The sequence below is a fragment of the Pongo pygmaeus genome, chromosome 14 (assembly GCF_028885625.2).
Source record: "Pongo pygmaeus isolate AG05252 chromosome 14, NHGRI_mPonPyg2-v2.0_pri, whole genome shotgun sequence".
Classification (NCBI taxonomy): domain Eukaryota; kingdom Metazoa; phylum Chordata; class Mammalia; order Primates; family Hominidae; genus Pongo; species Pongo pygmaeus.
Window position 1 is genome coordinate 26,419,020 of NC_072387.2, and position 19,865 is coordinate 26,438,884.

General features: G+C 45.7%; 1 protein-coding gene across 3 annotated transcripts in view; it reads right to left on the reverse strand.

Moving 5' to 3' along the window:
- CRYL1 (crystallin lambda 1) overlaps nucleotides 1–19,865 on the reverse strand; it is a 124,665-nt gene that overhangs the window by 21,953 nt on the left and 82,847 nt on the right. For 2 of the 3 annotated variants that reach the window (XM_054447243.2, XM_063650564.1), the window contains exons 4-5: nucleotides 11,647–11,808; nucleotides 4,149–4,343 (exon numbers count right to left, since the gene is read on the reverse strand). In XM_054447243.2, coding sequence (XP_054303218.1) covers nucleotides 4,149–4,343; nucleotides 11,647–11,808 — 357 coding nt within the window. The remainder of the gene's footprint in view (nucleotides 1–4,148; nucleotides 4,344–11,646; nucleotides 11,809–19,865) is intronic. The other variant, XM_054447244.2, reaches the window with a different exon arrangement.

Consider the following 19,865-nt stretch of genomic DNA (forward strand, 5'->3'; position numbering starts at 1 on the left):
AACCATCAAAACTCAATCAAGATGAAACAGACAATCCGAATGGTTCCATAACCATTAAAGAAATTAAATTCATCATTAGAAAGCTCCCAGAAAAGAACCCCACCCTGGCCCGGATGGTTTCACTGGAAAATTCTACCACATATCTAAAAATTAATTAACAAAAATTACATACAATCTCTTCCAGAAAATAGGAGGAAGAACTTCCCAATTCATTTTATGCAGCCAGAACAGGCTGAGTATCCCTAATCTGAAAATCTGAACCCCAAAGTGCTCCAAAATTTGAAACTTTTTTAGCGCCAACATGACACTCAAAGGAAATGCTCACTGGAGCATTCCAGATCTCAGATTTTCGGATTAGGGATGCTAAAACAGTAAGTATATAATATTCCAAAATCTGCAAACATCCAAAATCTGAAATATTTCTGGTCCCAAGCATTGGGCTTCTCCACCTGTACGACCTTTATACCAAAATCAAATAAAGATAATACAAAAAAAGAAATCCACAGACAAATATCTCCTATGAATTTAGATGCAAAAAAAATTCACAGCAAAGCATAACCAGGTTGAATCCAGCAATCCCAAGCAGGATTATTCTGAGTATGTGAGGCTGGTTGAACACGCAAAAGTCAATCCATAGGATCCCTTGTTATCACCACTTAGTGAGTGGCAACGCAGCTGACATCAGCAGCAAGACACTGTCACAGGTGGAAATGCAAGCCATCCTTCCATCCTGTTCTAGCTCCTACCTCAACTTGGAGGTCAGACCCCTGGAAATTTACACTTTCATATGATTTGTGCACAGCTGCCTCACCTGCAGATGGCAGGGGTGGCAGGGAACGGCATTCCTCCCTGACCTGCTGACCCAGTACCCACATGCCTGGACACAGGCACACAGCTCATTTCCAGCAGGCTCCCTTAGCGCCCTGAACCAAGTCACCTGGCACCTCTCCCACCCTGGTAGGAGCATCCAGCTCTAATCCATTAACATGCCAAGCAAGGGTCAAACAGAAAAGGCTGTCAAACTTCAACTTGCTTTATGAGCCCAGAGGATCCTGAAACAGAAGCGCCCACACCAGTGAGTCCTAGAGGAGCAGTAAGTCCTAGTTGCCCCCCACCAACGCTCATTCCATTCACTACAGTCAAGGCTCAGGAGCCAGGCACTCTGGCCACACATGGAACCCACACCAGGCCTCACTGAGAAGGAGAAGCTCTGCGAGGCCTTTGGAGCTTTTCAACTTAAAACATGCACAAGCCTACTTAGTCTCTTCTGTAAAACTTCCCCAATTCTGCTCCTTTTCTATTAAAAGTTGCTCTTGAAAGTTATGAGGTAAACTTGGAAAACACAAAATCTAAGCTCAACTATTGAAAGACTCCAAAATGCAAATTCATCTGGCTTGGAAGTTGTGAGTCAAAGGGGTGTCATTGCACCCTGTGTTCAACTGTGACTTGGAGCAACTATGCAGATTTGCAAGACGGGGAGGTGGGGCCCTGGAGAGGTTTGTTCACTTTTGCTGACTTGCAGTATCTGGCACGGAAACCGGCCACGGCAGCATAGATTTTCCTAAAATAAAATCAAGAATCCTTAAACCAACCCACCAGAACTGTGTCAGGTACACCACTGTCTGCTAGGTGGGAGGCACACCGTGGCCAGCACAACCATGGCAGGAAAGATTTCTCTAGGGCCACACTGAGATGAGGCATGGCTCTGCCGCGCAGCCCCGGAGCCTTACGGAATACAGGGCATCCAAGTGGATGCTCAGGTGCGCATGTCAGCGGCTACTTCAAGAGCAAGGTCGTGACCAGTGTGCCAGTGCTCCAGTTCCAGCAGGCTCCCCTAGCGCCCTGAACCAAGTCACCTGGCCCCTCTCTTACCCTGAAAGCATCCTGGCTCTACCCAATTAACATGCCAAGCAAGGGTCAAACTTCAACCTGCTACTGCAGTGCTGGCATGCTGGTCGTGACCTTGCTCCTGAAGTAGCTGGCCAACGGAGGTGCTGCCACTGAGCGGTGATGGTCAAGAGCAGCACCACCACAAGCCCCCTCCTCCTCCCCGAACCCCTCCATGCTCCCTCTCTGACAGCCCTGCCCCATAACTAAAGCCCCTCACACCCTGGAAGTCATACCTGTGGGGCTCGGGGTGCCTGGTAGTGCCATTCCCACCCCACCCCTGCCAGGAGACGACCTGCAGTTTCTAGAGCTGCCTTGGGCCCTGCTACCTGTAGATAATCCTTATTTTTAGAAACAAATTATCTTCTAGACTTTCACCAAGGTAATTCTTTGGGTTTTACTCACATTTTCTTAATTTTCCATTTCTCTTGACCTCTTCCTGTTCTGTCGCAAACTGTATCCTGCTAGATTTTGGCACTCAGTTCCTTACAGGGACTCCAGGCATCTGAGTCCCACAGCAGCCAACACGGAGACATATGCAGGCTTCACTTTCTCAGGAGGTATGTCACCGCAGAAAGCCAGGAGTAAGAATGTTCCCGCTAGCCAGTAACACAATGTCACTCAGGCTGCCATGACCCATGAAGAGGGACAACCGAAAGCAGGGTGGACATCGTGAGTCAGCAGAACTACCAGAGCAGCCCAACTCACCCCTCCCGCCTGCCCTCCTCCAGCAGCAAAAGGAAACGCCAGAGTCCTCCACGGCTCTTGCAATGGAGAGTTCTTTCTGTACACCTCCCACCCGATCCCCTTACACCAGAATCCCAAACCCTTCCTTGAATGGGCTCACACCTTTCAGAATGGAGAAAGCAAGAGTTTACTCAGGGCGCTAAAATATCTTACAAATAAGAAGTTGAGATTGCCTGTAAAACCCCACAAGGTTTAATTCAACAAGTGAACATGGGCAAGGAGTCTAAAGTTGTTCCCCTTTTCTAGACAAATGGAAATATTTTAAATAAATCTCCAAAAAGGTTCTGATAGATCCGTGTTTCTTTAAAAATACCTTGACACTGACTGATATTCAAGAAATTACCAAGAAATTCAAACCGCCGCCCTAACAGCGGAAACCCAAGCACTGTTTCTTGAAAATACAGGAGCCTTAAGTGGATTTAAACATCAAGACACAGAATCGAGGCAACCGCGTGGCAAATGCACCCGGCAGTCCAGTCAGACAATGTACCTAACAGGGATTTTGCCCAACACAAGAAGCAGGCCGCGGGAGGCCGCGTCTGTCATGCACACCTGCCTGGTTTAGAAGAACTGCTGGGAAACTGAAATGCAACACTCAAGGAAGCTGGGGCACGGTCAGCTTCCTGGTTGCCGTCTCAGGCAAGGCTCGGTGTGTGTCCATGCGAGTCCAAACAAGGAACTGTGGAGCCAGGTGCAGATGACTCGAGCCCGAGCAGCGTCCTCCCTACGCTGTGCAGCTGGGTACTTCCGGCCCTCGAGCCTTCCACAATGTTTTTGCAACACAGGCGTGGGCAGAGTCTTGCCTTTCCCCTGCAGAAGCTGGTCAAGTGCCATAAGGGAGGCCGGACAGTTCCACTCCCAGATCCCGAGACTTCTCCGCCTCGTCCTGGGGTCCAGCTGACCTATCTCCTCCAGGCACCAGGGCCCCTCATGCAAATGTACACGGGAATACGTGCAGCCAGTCCATTTCTTCACCTCCATGTAAAATCCTTTCATTAGAGGATGATGTTAAATATATTTACATATCATTTCCTCTTTATATGTAAGACAAGCATTTACTCTAACAAGTCTATTCCTCACTTCTTCCTCAAGCTCTTGAAACAATTAGGTTCCTTCAGGAGACAGAAGCTTACACAAAATATTATTTTTTTCTTTTGAAAAATTATAGCACTGAGGGGTAAAAGCTGACTCTGTGGGAAAATGCAGTGGGCCACACCGGTTATTACGTCTAATGCTATGAAAGGGCAGGAAGGAGAGAAGCCTGTCATCGTGTCCTGGTATCAGGTGACTGTAAGAAGAACCTCTCAGGCAGACAGTGAATCGCTACATTTTATTTTGGTTCTAAAGCTGGCCCTTGGTCTCCAGAATACAGCAAGAAGAAGCAAGCAGCCTCTGACTTTCCCAGCTTCCAGGCTGCCCAAGGAACAACTTTCACTGTCCTGCTCAACTTCGGGAGGGAGGGAAGAAGGAGGGAGAAAGGAAGGGAGGGAGGGAGAAAGGAAGGGCACACACACCTCCACTAGCCGCCAGGCCTCGCTGATGATTGCATACTGCAGGCGGTTCAGAACGAAGCCGGCCACCTCCTTCTGGACTCGCATGGGGCACTGTCCAATCTTCTTCATCAGGGCGTGGGTTCTGTCCACTGTCGTAGGGGCCGTCTCCGGGTGGGGGACCAGCTCAACTAGCGGGATGTAGTACGGTGGATTCACCTTAGGAGAGAGAGAGAAGTGGGGGAGTCAAGGAGATGACCCTGGGTTTGGGGCATTGCACCCACCCTGAATGGTCAGGAGCAGCAGATGCATCTTTGGAATGGTGCCTTTAGATTCAGTGGCCAACAACAAGATACTTGAGAAAGAAATTTATTCACAAAGGAGAGAGAAAAAGGGAACCTGATGCAGAATTGTGTGGTTTTGTTTAAAAAAAAAATACCCAAAATACAAAGTTGGAATTTGGAGGAACAGCTTACTGTCCTGTATGTTTACGGCTAATCTTCAAGTCCCTGGCCTGCCCAGGACAGAGTTTCTCTGCTCCCATCTGTCTTGTCTTCAAAGCTTCCTCCCAGCCCACCACCCCCCAGAATCATGTCTTCCCATCTGCAGTCACCACAGGCTCTGACATTCTTCTGTGTCAGTGTTAAAAATTATTAGCAAGCTGGGTGCGGTGGCTCACACCTGTAATCCCAGAACTTTGGGAGGTCGAGGTGGAGGGATCACTTGAACCCAGTAGTTCAAGACCAGCCTAGGCAACACAGCGAGACCCTGTCTCTACAAAAAAATTAAAAAATTAGCTAGGTGTGGTGTTGTGTAGCTGTAGTCCCAGCTACTTGGAAGGCTGAAGTGGGAGAATCATTTAAGCCCAGGAAGTGGAGGCTGCAGTGAGCCATGATTGTGCCATTGTACTCCAGCCTAGATGACAGTGCCAGATCATCTCAAAAATAAATTATTAGCAGTGTCTTCCCAAAACCTGTATTTCCTTAATTCCTCCATATTGTACCTTAAGTGTCTGCCTCTTCCAGTCTAACATCACCTTCCTGCTCTAGAAATCAACAGGCATCAACACACCTCAGCAGCCCCAGCACCCCGACGAGCCCAAGACAGGAAGGCATTGTCCAGGTGAACATGCCCCGAGGGAGGACCCTGGACTTCACTGTTCAACTCTGCTGTTCTTGGTTTACTTTGAGAAACTGTTGTTAGAGATTCCTCACAGAGAGTTATCAAATGTCCAAAGAAAACAGTGCCTGGTAGAACCTGACTGGCCTGAGCACTGAGCCAAATATACCACAGCAAACTGGTCCCCAAATGATGCTTTTCAATGGGTTTTCCTCCACCACATGGGTGACAGGTAGAATGTCACATTTGCTAAGTGATGCTTCCATGAGCAAAAGCTTCCATTTAAAGATGACTCCCACAGAAGAGGAAAGGAGAAATAAGGGCCATCCTGGGCACCTGCTCTGCCCTCTCAGGAATCAAGAAAAGATGGCTCCTGTTTCCAAATAGACAGATGGTAAATCGACGCCTCGGTTAAACACCTGTCACCTACTGAATTCTTATAGAAACGCTTAACCTCTGACCTTTTGAAAAATGAAGATTAGAAGAACTGGAAGTATGTCTTTCTCAGATGAATTTTACCTTATTTTATATAAAGCAGGCATGCTGGGATTGGGGTCTTTCAAACATTGTAAGCCTCGCTGGTAGCAAAAACAGACTGAGACAAGGAGTTAGAAAGCATTTCTATGTACAACTCACCAGTTCCCTCCTCTCAGTCTTCTCTGCGATTTTTCCTGCTCACACTTTCCCTGACTGATGGTGACCCCCAGTCTGCCACAGTGGCCCATCTGTGCCCACTCCCTGGTGTCACCACCACCAAGACTCCAGGACACAGAATACACCTGCGTGGCTCACACAGATCCCAGCCTCACCCTGGCCCACATCTGCAACTGAGTGCTGGACGCCTTCCCTTGGGCACACCCCAGCACAGACTTGTCTCATGTGGGTTACCCCCATGGTCCCCAACCCTGGCAGACTCCTGATCTCAGTGAGAATGTGTCACATCCCCACACCCAAGTCAGTACCAGGAGAAATGTTCCTGGCCCCTGCCTCTCCCTAGCCCCTCTCACTTTCCATTGAGAGGTGAGGCCAGCTGGACTTCCTGGGTCAAGTGTGAACTTGGGGAACTTTTCTGTCTTACAAAAGGATTGTAAAACGCACCAATCAGGATCTTTTCTGTCTTACCAGAGGATTGTAAAATGCACCAATCAGCACTCTGTAAAACACATCAATCGGGCCTCTGTAAAACGCACCAATCAGCGCTCTGCAAAACGCACCAATCAGCGCTCTGTAAAATGCACCAATCAGCAGAATTCTAAAAGTAGCCAATCGCGGGGAGGATTGAAAAAGGGAACTCTGATAGGACAGAAATGGAACAGGGGAGGGGCCAATTAGGGAACAAAAGCTGCTCACTCCCCCTACCCACCCCTACCGCTCACCCACACCCACACCACCCCCATCCACACCCCCACACCCCCACCTGCAGCGTTAACCCACTCCGCTGTCTTTCCCTGCTGTGGAAGCTTTGTCCTTTTGCTCTTCACAATAAACCTTGCTACCACTTACTCTTTGGGTCTGTGCTATCCTTAAGGGCTGAAACAATCACCACCAAGGTCTGTGGTTCACGAAGTCAGCAAGACCACAACCTACCAAGACCACGAACCCACCGGCAAGAACCAACTCCGAACACACCATCAGTTACTGAAGTCCTGTTACTTCTCTTTACTCTTCTCTCAAAAAAATCATTGCCACTGCCACCCTCAGCTCAGGGCCCCCGTTTCCATATAGATTCTGCACTCCCTTCATGGGACTCCTGCTGGGGTCTCAGCCCCTCTATCTCATCCTCCCAGAGCAATCCGTGTTATAGCGGGAGCCTATCAAATCCACAGCAGCAGCAAACAGAAAGCTAGGTGCAGGTGCCGCGGCTGGGGTGGAGCAGTGGGAAGTTAGTGTTTCATGGGTAGGAGGTTCAGTCTTATAAGAGGAGGAAGTTCCATGGATTGTTGGTGGTGGTGGCTGCACACCAATGAGAATGTCCTTAATGCCTCCAAACTGCACACTTACAAATAGTTAAGACGGTAGATTTTGTTATGTATATTTTACCACAATTATAAATTTTAAAAGTAAAAAACAGGACTTTGATCATGGCTTCTCCAGCGAAAAATCTTGAAGGGCTGCCCAGCGCCCACTATACAAGGCACACGGCTGACTAGGACGCAGGGGCCAGCGACTGGGCCCCATGCAGCCCCCCAAAACAGACTTCCATTCACACCGACTTCCATCCACACCTCCGTGTCCACCTACGGAAGCCGCCGCAAAAGGACCTTCGAGGTCTCCCGGCTGGGACACAGTCTCCCTAACCACAGCCCTCAGCCAAGAGGTCAATCTTGTCAATAAGGTCAGGTGCCCCTTGAATTTACCACAGTAGAGGGGAGGAGAGGAGGCGAGAGAGGAGAGGAGGCAGCTCCCCCGCCCCAAACCTTCCATGTGGGAGTGTGCGAGGTGGACTCAGAAACACGCCCCCGAAAGGGTTAGACAGATACAACGCAGCGCAGGGGCCTGGGCCTGAGCAGGCCGGCGGAGCACAAGGGACGCATTCTTCCCCGCTGCCCGGGCCCCGTGTGACCGCGCCGACAGCGCGGCCGCCCACAGAGACTCCCTTCACCCTCGCTCCGGGACCAACCAAAACGGCGAGGCCCACAGGGCCGACAGCGCCCTCGCGGGAGGCAGCCGGGCTGGAGCCTCTTGCCAGCCCTCGGTGTTCGATGCTTCATGGGTAGCCCATCCTCTCGGCGGCGCGCTCGCAGGGAGGGCTCAAAGGCAGCTCGGAGCGGCCGCAGGGCCGTGCAGATGTGCAAAGAGACGCACAGAGCACGGGCGCTTTGCAGACAGCAAGCCCATACATCCAATATTTACCACCAATACCAGGGCAGATGACTTCAGTGTGAGACGTGAGGTGAGTCCGAAAAGGCCACGCACAAGCAAGGGGCGGGGGAGGGGGCTAACTGGTGGCCTCTCCCCCCACGCCCACCGCATGCCCCAGTCTGCCAGCCGCGGCCCCCTTCCCAAGCAGGCGCGTCCATACAGCACAGTACTTGGTGGACTCCGAAGACCCCACCAGCTGTGTCGGACCATCGCCTTCCCAGACTGAACTAAGGAAGCGAAAAAAGCAGGGAGCCTCTTTGTAAAGTGTGGCTAAACTATCAGTAGAAAACTGCCCCTCTGTCAATGCTAACATAGAGCTCAGTAAGGACTGAGACTGCAATGCAACATGCACACCGTTGTCACCCACAGGCCCCAGCCGTCACATTCTCCTCCCCCAGCCCCTCCACGTGGGAATTCCGGAGTCACTGCCACGAGGAGCTGAGGAAACAACACAAAAGACACTGGAGAAGAAAATGTCCAGAACAGAGCCGGGCTGCATGAACAGCCCTCTTCCTGGGCCTTCAGTGTGGCCGTCAGCAGCTCTAGTCCTGGAAGCCCACCCTAAAACCCAGCCTGAACTCCTGCGCTGGGAGTACGTGCCGCCTGGCCAGCGCCTTTCCCCACCCACTGAGGGAACACGTGGCCGTGCAACGAGGGTTGCAGGCTTCTCTGTATGGGCAGAGACAGAAGCAACCTTTCCAATTTGCTGAATATCCACTTTCGTCACGGCATGAACAAGCCTCCTTTTTCTTCATCCTATTTTCGGCCCAGGCAGAAATCACTAATGATTGAAACAAAGGGCCCCAAGCAGGGACTGGGGGCTGCAGGGTGGGCTCCTAGCTGGCCTGGGGGTGCTTCTCGGAAACTGTGGCTCCTCAGAGATTACAAATGGGTCTTGATTCTGCAGGGACTGCCTGTCCAGTCCCCTAGAGGTCCCGTGGGGTGAGCAAGAGGTGGGGCCAGGCGTAGTGCCTTTGTCTTGTAATTCCATCACTTTCGGGAGGCTGAGACAGGAGGCTTGCTTGAGGCCAGAAGTTCAAGGCTGCAGTGAGCTTTGATGGCACCACTGCTCTCCAGAGTGGGTGACAGAGACACAGAGAAAGAACAAAAAAAGAGAGACAGAGAGAGAGAGAGAGGTGGGCAGCTGGAACATAGAGGAAAGAAAGGGAAAAGTCCAAAGATGGCTAACTTGGGTTATTTGATTTGCTTTAATTAACATCGGTTTTGTTTAAAAATAATTTGTAACGATAAGGAAGATTAATTTTTTTTTTTTTTGAGATGGAGTCTCGCTCTGTCGCCCAGGCTGGAGTGCAGTGGTGCGATCTCGGCTCACTGCAAGCTCCACCTGCTGAGTTCACACCATTCTCCTGCCTCAGCCTCCTGAGTAGCTGGGACTACAGGTGTCCGCCACCTCACCTGGCTAATTTTTTGTATTTTTAGTAGAGATGGGGTTTCACTGTGTTAGCCAGGATGGTCTCGATCTCCTGACCTCCTAATCCACCCACCTCGGCCTCCCAAAGGGGAAGATTAATTTTTAAAATAAGGTCTGGACTTTATGCTGTTTCATTAAATAAGTGAGCAATAGTGGGATGGAACAAGAGTAGGAAGGAGGGAGAGAAGTGTTATTATTCAACAGTTACCAACTCCTGCTGGTCAAAGGACTGGGCTGGGTGTGAGGGAGAAGAAAGTGACTCAGGTGTCCTCTCACCCATCTGGCAATTTAAAATTAAAGAGATGCAGTAAAGGTCTCGTCAAAGAACTCAGGAGGTATTTTCTGAGCAACTTTATTTAGATTAGCTTTGTTTTAAACTAACTTAGAAGCAAGAACATGGGTTAGAAATTAGGAGGCTGACAGCTTCCACTAAAGCAATCAAGGAGCAACCTAGAAAGTGCTGAGGTCTCTAGGAGCCCTGTCCACGGACATGTATATGTCACCAAAGCAAAGGCACGGCAGGCTTCTCGGGACTTGCTTTCAATTAGGGTCCCTCGTAATGCTAATCTCACTCGTAATTGAGTGGTAACCAAATGTGACTGGTTCTCTTCTATTTTTATGCATCTCAGCCTCCTTATTTTATAACCATTCCTCATTCTTTCCATCGTATGTCCCAGGACCATGCAGCTATGTAAATGGTGGTCCAAGCTGCTGCTCTTCTTAGCACATAAAACCTGGTGGGCATCTACAGATCCGGTAGGCGTCTGTTACCTCCACATTCTAAATGGCTCTTGCTCAGAAAGAGGAATTGCCCTGCTCTCGATCCTAGGCCCTGCTCACTCATGCTTGGACTACTGCCTGAGTCCTGTGATGTCATTGCTCCCCTCTCTGACCCGTCTTCATCCCAGGAAGGACCTTCATGTTACCCTCTCCAAGCAGCGCTTCCACTACCTCACACTGCTGCTCTGGACCCAAGCTGTCTGTCCCAGCTCTTCAGAGTAACCCTCACGATTCTCCAGACCCAACTGTTACTAAGCCTTCCAGCGTTCTCCCATGGCTCCAAGGCATGTGTGCTCATGCCACCAGGATGGCCTCCCACAATTCTGCACACCGAGCGTGTTCTTGGCCCAGGGTCTTTGCTTATGCTCTTCCCCAGCCTCAGACCCTCTCTTCCCTTCATCAGCCCAACCAGGTCCTAGCCAGGCTGGGCCCTCTGTGTTGCTTCTCCCTGATCCAAACCTCTGACAACCTGGTGGTGCCAAGGGTGTGGTCACTATTTTGTACTATTATATTTATCATAGCTTGAGCTAAGTCACCTTTCCCGTTCTAACAGGCAGTCCTGGTTCTCCAAGGTCACACTGAGCTCACAGTTGGGGCTCAAACGTTGTTCACTGAATCTCCTCTCTCATTCCCCTTTCCTCACTTCAATACACTAACCGCTAAAAGATTCCTTGAGTGCTTGCATGCCAATTTGGAACTCATTGTCCAAGGCTCCTCATAATGTACTCCTGGGAAATAAGCTTGCATAGTTAATTACAATGAGTGGGTGGAAGGGAACCACAAGGGGAAAAAAGTCCTTGAAGTCAAACCTACAGTCAGAATCTCAGGAGCAGGACCCAGAATGTGCATTTTAACAAAACCAATCCTACTCTGAATTGTGTTGAGTAAACTACACAGTGCAAGTGACATATCTATACAATCCTACCCAATGTATACATTTTTGATGTAGCACTTTCATATTGATAGTAGAATTATTTGTTTATTAGTCGGCCTCCTCAGCTACACAGTTACTTGGGGGTGAACGCCTCAAAGCATTCCTCACTCTATTCCGTTGCACATTAGGTACACCGATAAAAATCCAAGGAATTTTGGATAAAATTCTTTTTTAAAATACTAGTATTGTGCAACTCTATGAATACAATAAGAACCACTGAACTGCACAATTTGAATTGGCAAATTGTGTAAGTGAATTATATCTCAATAAAGCAGTTTAAAAGACTAATGGATTACTCACAAGTTACTGACGCCCCCCGCCCCACAAAAAAAAAAAAAAAAAAAACCACAGAATGAGATGAGATACAATCAATCCTCCGGATTTAAAATACTCACAGGATGAGCCACAATGCATTGCTTCACGTGGACCAAGCCAGCAAACAACTTGGAAGGCATGAGACAAGAAGTGGAACTGCTTAAGATCACTCGATCATCAATGATGGAATCTAACTGAGCAAAAATCTTCTTCTTCAGTTCTAGATCTTCTGGAACACATTCCTGAAAAGGACACATTTAAATGACTATTCATGACTACTCGACTCAGGCCCTAAGCAAAGCATTTCATGTTTGTTTCATTCCTCAAATGAACCACTTTGAAAATGATGAGGTTCAGGACATGTTATCCCAAAATATGGCAACTTGGCATTTGAGAAAACAGGTGAAGCAGGGAGGTCCCTCTGCCCTTCTGCTCTCTCCTCCCCTAAAGCAGGCCATAAAAGAATTTTCTGCCCTTCCCTTGAAGCAGGTCATAAGACCCTCATTCCAGAGGTGCCCTCCCTACACCCAGAGAAAAACAATCTCCTTGTCTCTGAAGACACAGGGAAGAATCTGAACAACCAGGCCTTGCCAACTTCCCTCTAGTATCATGCCAGCTAGATCATACCCCTTTGTCCTGTCATACCTCTGAAAGACTGTCCATTCTTTATCAAACCTAAGCATAAAAATACAGAGGTTTCCCTGTGTCTTGGGGTCTACACTTCCTTATGAAGGCTCCTGTGTCATGTAAAACTTACAATAAATACATCTGTATGTTTCCCTCTTGTTCATCTATCTTTTGTTATAGGACCCTCAGCCATAAACCTTTCCGTAGGTGAAGAAAAGATTTTACTTGTTCTCCCTTACAAAAACCACCAGCAAGATTTAAGGACAAGAAAAGGCTGCTGGAAAATATGATAAATCTTGATAACTCTGGAAAGTTGGAAAGAGGGTGAGGAATATATGGGGGTTTCTTGTACTTGTTAATTTTGAATAGCCTGGAAATTCTCATAATAAAAAAGTCTGCCAACGATATGGGGGTGGATTCTACAAACAAAACACACAACAGCACCCCAGGCAAACTGTTAAAAACATCGGTAGTTATCATCAACATTTATTTTCCCTATCTGCTTTGACCGTCAGATCAACAGATCTTCAAGGAAAAATCTCATCCTCGTGAAATGAACAAACATGTTACATCCATAATTCCCAAAAGGCTTCTTGAGAATCCATTTCTAATTGGAGGTCCTTTTGAAAAAGATCTCCATTTCCAAAAATCCAGAACTACATTAATCGGGGTAGGAGAGTGGGATAAAGATGCAAATTTGGATTAAATACTGCAGATAACAACCGCTCTGAAATTCTAATTACAAAGCTAGAGCGAGAGTGAGATGACACCTTCAAACATCCAGCGCTGGCCCACAGGCGAGGTGTTCCCTGCCACATGAGGATGAAGAGGACACCGCCCTGCTGTGTGGATAGAAGCAGACCAGGTGGAAGATGCAAGAGCTGCTCTGACACTTTGGAAATACTAGAGCTGTCCTTCCCCTCCTGACATCTGCACCTCTGGGATCACACCGGGGGTGACTCCTAACCAAGGTCCCTGCTCACCTAGGGGCAACAGGTGCTACAGAGGAGGAGGTAGGGCCTCCCAACATTCCCCAGTGATTTCAGGAAAATGACTCTCAGTGTGGTGCAATAACCACCCCATCAGAATCAACGGTGTGGCTTGTTAAAAATGCAAATTACTGGGCTTCCATCCCGGACCTGCTGAATCAGAGTCTCTGGGGGTGGGTTCCAGGCATCTGCAGTTGTAACAAGCATCCCTGATGATTCCTGTTCCCACTGAAGTTTGGGAACCACTATTCTGAGGTGTGTGTCCAAAGCGTGGGTCCTTAATGCTCTTGGTGCAGTGTGCCACCAAATGCATCCTCAAGGGTTTCCTCTCCATCCCAGCTACTCAGGGATAAACAAGATGCCCTGACAGGAAATCGGAAGTATATTAGCACTGCAGCCATCTCATGGTCTCTAACCACCTGACCAATTTCACTAAAATGTTAAATTTACATATCATATTAGGTCGTGAATACAGTATAAACACGAGCAGATAACAAGAAATGTGCAAATGTGAAATTCGGTGCTGAAGTACTGCTAGAAATTATATCAGAATCATCCTTCAAAAATAAATGTTTTCAAGTTCAATTGAATAATACTAATAGTTAATAATATCTAATATATTGAAATCAGCTGTGTAAATAGTGTGACATGAATTTTGCATCTATATCATCTACAAGATTTTTAAAGTTTTATTCTAAGGGTACGGAGTCCATATTGGATTTGTTTATGCTTTTTAAAAATATAATCAAACCATGTGAATCTTTTTAAAGAAACAAAAGTTCGCATGAGCACCACATCTCAAAGACAGAAAAAAAAAAATCAGTCATTTAAGAACTGTAAAGCCCATTGTGTTAACTCCCCTTATCAAAAGGGGAAAAAGAGCTACAGTAGCTGGCTCATTGTATTGAGTCATTCCTGGATCAGTTAAGTCTGCAAGTTGGGTTAAGTTTAAATGGAGCCTTGTAGCAAAGCCAGAGACGAAGAATGATGCAGATCCTGTGTAAGCTAATAAAAGAGTCTCCATGAATAGCCTTATTGTAAGCCTGTCATGCAGATTCTCCCTTGAAATTCTATGCCTTTCTTCAGATCATTTGATTATCAAAGAGGCAAGAAAACCTGAACCAGAGGAAACTCAAATCTGTTACAATTATGTAAGAGTTTTTAATGGCGTATTTGCTTGAAGTTTTGTTGCTGTAGTTGTTGCTGTTTTTAAGAGTGACCCAATTGTGTTGGATGTGCTGGGCTGGGGTTATAAGGATGCTGTCCATGTCACAGCTGAGTTTATTTCCTTGCTATTATTCATTCAGATACCCCTGGTCTGAAAAAGGGAGTCTGACAAATTTATCAGCACCTTTCTCACTTGCAGTTGGTTACAAAGCTCAGAGAAGCTGCAGTCATTCTCTTTGCCCTAAAGGCAAAGAGGACAGACAGGGAAGAATGTCAGTGAGACAGCTGAGAAGGCACCTGCACTCCCTCTCCAAACCAGAGAGATGCAACCCATGCACTCTCAACTCTGTCTTTCAGGGCCCCTTTCTAGAGACAGGCACCAAATGTGAAGCACTAGCAAAAATTCTACCGCTACTAAAGGTAATCAGCTTGACTTTGCTTAATTAAAGGTTGACAGCATCTTTCAAAGCACTGACTTTTGTTTGTTTGGGTTTTGTTTGTTTTGAGGCAGGGGAGGGAGACACAACTCATGACAAATAATATTCTCATGCACAACCACCATCGGCATGCCCAGATTTTGACAAATAAAACTCTGGGGAGAGGTAAAGCACAATGCAACTTCCTAGTTCTCACAACTGTTCTGTCAGAAGGATCACCCTCTTCCTTAGACTGATCACTGGCTCAGGCAGTATCAGCAGCTGACAGGTGAGGCAGAGTTTAGACACTGGTGTTTCCCTGCCTTTCCTGAAGGGAAGAAACGACATGATGCTATTCCAGGCATTACTTTTAGTGCTCTCTAACTTGTATTTTTAAAGTAAATCATTTATAAACTTCAGTGTTTTATGGTTAGTAAAAGTTACCTGTGTGGTTAATTCAACTCATTAGGGCCCTGATGTGGAAAACTGGCACAGCCCCAGCAAGTCTTCTAACTGGACCATTCCCAGGGGAAGGGCGTGCTGGGTAAGTACTCACTTCTGAAGTTTAGCCACTTGCTTATGCAACATACATTTTCCAAAACATATATTTTCATGGTGAAAAAAAAAATTCTGTCAAGTTTGTTACTGTTGTTTTTAAATCCATCCAGGCATTTTATTATTTTTATTTTTTGTTTTTATTTTTTGAGATGGAGTCTCACTCTGTTGCCCAGTCTGGAGTACAATGGCATGATCTCGGCTCACTGCAACTTCCATCTCCTAGGTCAAGCGAGTCTCCTGCCTCAGCCTTCCAAGTAGCTGGGACTACAGGCCCGCACCACCACACCTGGCTAATTTTTGTATTTTTAGTAGAGACAGGGCTTCATCATGTTGGCCAGGCTGGTCTCGAACTCCTGACCTCAGGTGATCTGCCCACCTCAGCCACCCAAAGTGCTGGGATTACAGGTGTGAGCCACCACACCCTGCCAACCCAGGCATTTTAAATAGGCATCCTGTTGCTAGAAAATCTGTATTTGCTAGTGAAAAATATCTGGAAGCAGCTTCCAACGTGCTTTACAGAAAGAAAAAACAAATTAGAAGACTTCAATACTTAGAGTACTTTACATGCAAAGAAGATCTATTAGATAATTTTAAGAGGAAAAGACATGGTAAGAAAGGAACTATGAATTCAAATCCTACTGCAATCATAGCAAAAGGAAATCCACTCTCAGGCTGAAAATGGAGGCATTCTACATTATAAACTCTGTTAGCACTAGTTACATCTCTGGCTTCAATCTGCCTAATTAACACCCCAGTTTCTCTTCACCATTCCTCCCAGGAGTACAATCTTTAAAATCTGTCAGATTAATAGACTGCTATGACAACACTTTTTAAGAGGTTCACACCATAATTATTTTTTTTTTTAAAAAAAAGAAGAATCTTTGTGCTCTAGAATAAATAATGTGTTAAGTAAAAGGGGAAAGAGCACATCTATTTTCAACATTACAGGCAACTAACTGCACTATGCTTTAACCAGGAGCTTGTTTTTTTCCTTAAAAATCAAAATAAAGGGTTTAATTTTTAACTTAAAAGCATATTACAAATCCTAAACAGTTCTGCCATAATTGAGAAGAAATTATACCCAATCAAGAGAGACCTTTCCAAAGTAAAAATCAGTGTAGACGGAGTTTAAGAATGTGACTTCCTGGGGCTTAGGTGTTCCAGTTACAAGGATTATTGTTGTTTGCTTTAAAGAGCAGTCCTTTCTCCAGGTGACCGCAGAGAACCCAGAGGTGGCCACCGTGGCACAGGCATCGGTTGCTGTCCTGATTATGTGTCTGTCCCATCCTCATTCCAATGATGTTTTTGTACCGTTTGTGAAATCATTTCTTTAGAATTGTGTTAAAATGCTTGACATGAAAAAAAATACAACTGAAAATATTCCATTTAATCCTGCAATTATATAGTTTTACTGCATTTCTAGTATTTCTCATAAGGAACAAGTGAGAGTTGTGAATACAAATGTTTTTGGGGATGGAGTCTTGCTCTATCACCCATGCTGGAGTGCAGTGGTGCAATCTCGGCTCACTGCAACCTCCACCTCTTGGGTTCAAGCGATTCTCCTGACTCAGCTTCCAGAGTAGCTGGGATTACACGTGCACACCACCACGCTCAGCTAATTTTTTGTATTTTTAGTAGAGACGGGTTTTCAGCATGTTGGTCAGGCTGGTCTCGAACTCCTGACCTCAAGTGATCCACCTGCCTCAGCTTCCCAAAGTGCCAGAATTACAGGAGTGAGCCTGTAACAAATCCCTTTGTTATTTTTAACAAACTGCTGGGAATAGCACGAAACATAAAATTGGAGACTCTGTAAGTAAAGAGTGAGTTTTAAAGAAGAAAAATGGAAAATAAAAAAGTTTATGTGAAGGACATCAGTAATTCACAGTAGCGTTTTCATTTTTGAAAATTCAGGTTTATTTCCAAGATCCAGGTAGTGGGGAACCCAGAGATATAAGGCTTACACTTGGCACCACTTTTACCTATGAAGTAACTGTTTATTTCAAAAGCACAGACAAAATGGCTAAAATGACAAGCAGAATTTTTAACATACTCAGAGTGCTGGGGGAAATGTTGGCATTCAGGGCCTGGTAACTGCCCCAGGCTTCCAGTTGGAACCCTCAAGGGCTATATCCCTTGAGCATCCCTTATACCAGGAATAATAGTAACAACAGACCAGTCTTCACAAGGACTGAAACTTGGTCTCAATTTATCTCAATCCACAATTAAGTTAGGGAGATATGCTCCTAGCCTACCTGTCTTCTAGTGAAGCTTCTCTGGAGCATGATAACATCAACCAGAGCCCTAGTTTTTCATAAGCAATGTCTCATACTCAAACAAATAGACAATATTAGGGAAGACCTGAATGAAAACCAAGACAGAAAACAGACTCTAGAAATAGAACCATAGGGCATTCAGATAATGGTGGTATCAGACATAAATTGTGAAATAACTATAATTAAGATGTTTAAGAAACTAAAAGGATATTAAACAATTTCAGCATAAAGTAAAACTATAACAAAAATCAAATGGAAAGTCAACAACTAAGTAATAAAAATTAGCTGGTTTAACATGGACACAGGAAGGGGAACATCACACTCTGGGGACTGTTGTGGGGTGGGGGGAGGGGGGAGGGATAGCATTGGGAGATATACCTAATGCTAGATGACGAGTTGGTGGGTGCAGCGCACCAGCATGGCACATGTATACATATGTAACTTACCTGCACGTTGCACACATGTACCATAGAGCCTAAAGTATAATAATAATAATAATAATAATAATAATAAATAAATAAATAAATAAATAAATAAAATAAAAAATAAAAAATAAAAAAATAAAAAAATAAAAAAAAAATAAATAAAAAAAATTAGCTGGTTTATCATGAGAGAATCAAGGAATTTCCTGGCATGGTTGTAGGGTTTAACAATGGACAGATGTGTGGATATTATTAACCAGCCCAGTTGGTTCTGTCTTCAAGCTGGCTTCCTACAGATCTTTACCTAGCCAAGAATACTGCTTAAGTTAATGCAATGGTGAAACACACATAACTATACACTAAGCTGCTTTAAAGCTAAGCACAGTATACAAGATTAGAATGGGCACTACTTTACTTATTTTAAAACCCAAAATAGTTTTCAGTAGATTTTTTTTTAATTATCTATTTTTTATTTATTTATTTTGTAACAGAGTCCTGCCCTGTCGCCCAGGCTGGAGTGCAGTGGCACAATCTCGGCTCACAGCAACCTCCATCTCCCAGGTTCAAATGATTCTCCTGCCTCAACCTCCCGAGCAGCTAGGATTATAGGCCTGTGCCACCACGCCTGGCTAATTTTTGTATTTTTAGTAAAGACGGGTTTTTGCCATGTTGGCCAGGCTGGTCTCAAACTCCTGACCTCATGATCCGCCTGCCTCAGCCTCCCAAAGTGCTGGGATTACAGGCATGAGCCACCGTGCCTGGCTAAAAATTATGTAGTGGACTAGTTTGAATGACATACATAGCTGGGTAAAATAAGGAAAAGGCCCCCACTGATTGGTACCCTGACTGTCCTTGCATGCTTTTGAATGAAGAGGGATTATTCTTTGTTGAGGGATTGAGCCTTCCCCATTGAGCAGAATGAGAGAACTAGCCAGACCAGAGAATCAGCTGATGACCAACAGGGTGACAAAAGCTGTTGTCAGCTCATTCTCACACCTAGGCTCTCCATTCTTAAAATAGGACTTATCTCCCTTTTAATTTAAGACCTGTGACTCACCTCTAGAAGTTTTTTTTGTTTTTTAAATCAAGAAGGACTGCAATTTTGTTAATCTCGAGGCTCTAATTATGCCTGTTGGTAGAGTGTATGTTCTTATTAATGACTTACCAAGATGATTTTTGCATTGACTAGAGCCTTTAATTTGGGGATAGTGCTTCAGAGACACTTCAAAATCTTCACTGTGGCTACTAAGAACTGAAAAAGAAAAGAGCCCTTCATTTGTGGTGAAACCATTTTATAATCTAGTTGGAATTTTTTTTTAGCAATTATTTAAGTTTATACATATGCCAGAAAGATTTAACCAGCAGCTGAAATGTTCTAGTCCATGCTGCAACAGCTTTTGGAGCTGCAAACAGATTAACAGAATTACTTCTGGCACAGGGCAGCTGACAGGCAATCCTACCAGTAGATGATGAGGCTCACGGATTTCCCAATCCACTTAGGACTACTATCATAAATTTCTTAAAGTTCAAATGTCCACAGGAAAAATCTAAGGGAAATAATCAGGACCAACAGAGTTTCTTTGTGACATCGAGAGCAACCCAACATCTGATTCATTCAATATATAATACAAATACAGTTTAATTCACTGAAGTGACTGGAGACAATAGCACACAAACTCCCATTATTGAAAACTCATAGTATTTGGGGAAAGAGAACAGAAATAAAAACCTTTATCCCTGGGGGAGAGGCAGGCAAAGATGCTGCTCCCCCTCACCCCTACCCCAGGGAGAGCCAGAAGCACTGAGTAGGTCCAACCCCCAAGTTCCAGGGACACAGTGCCTCCTAC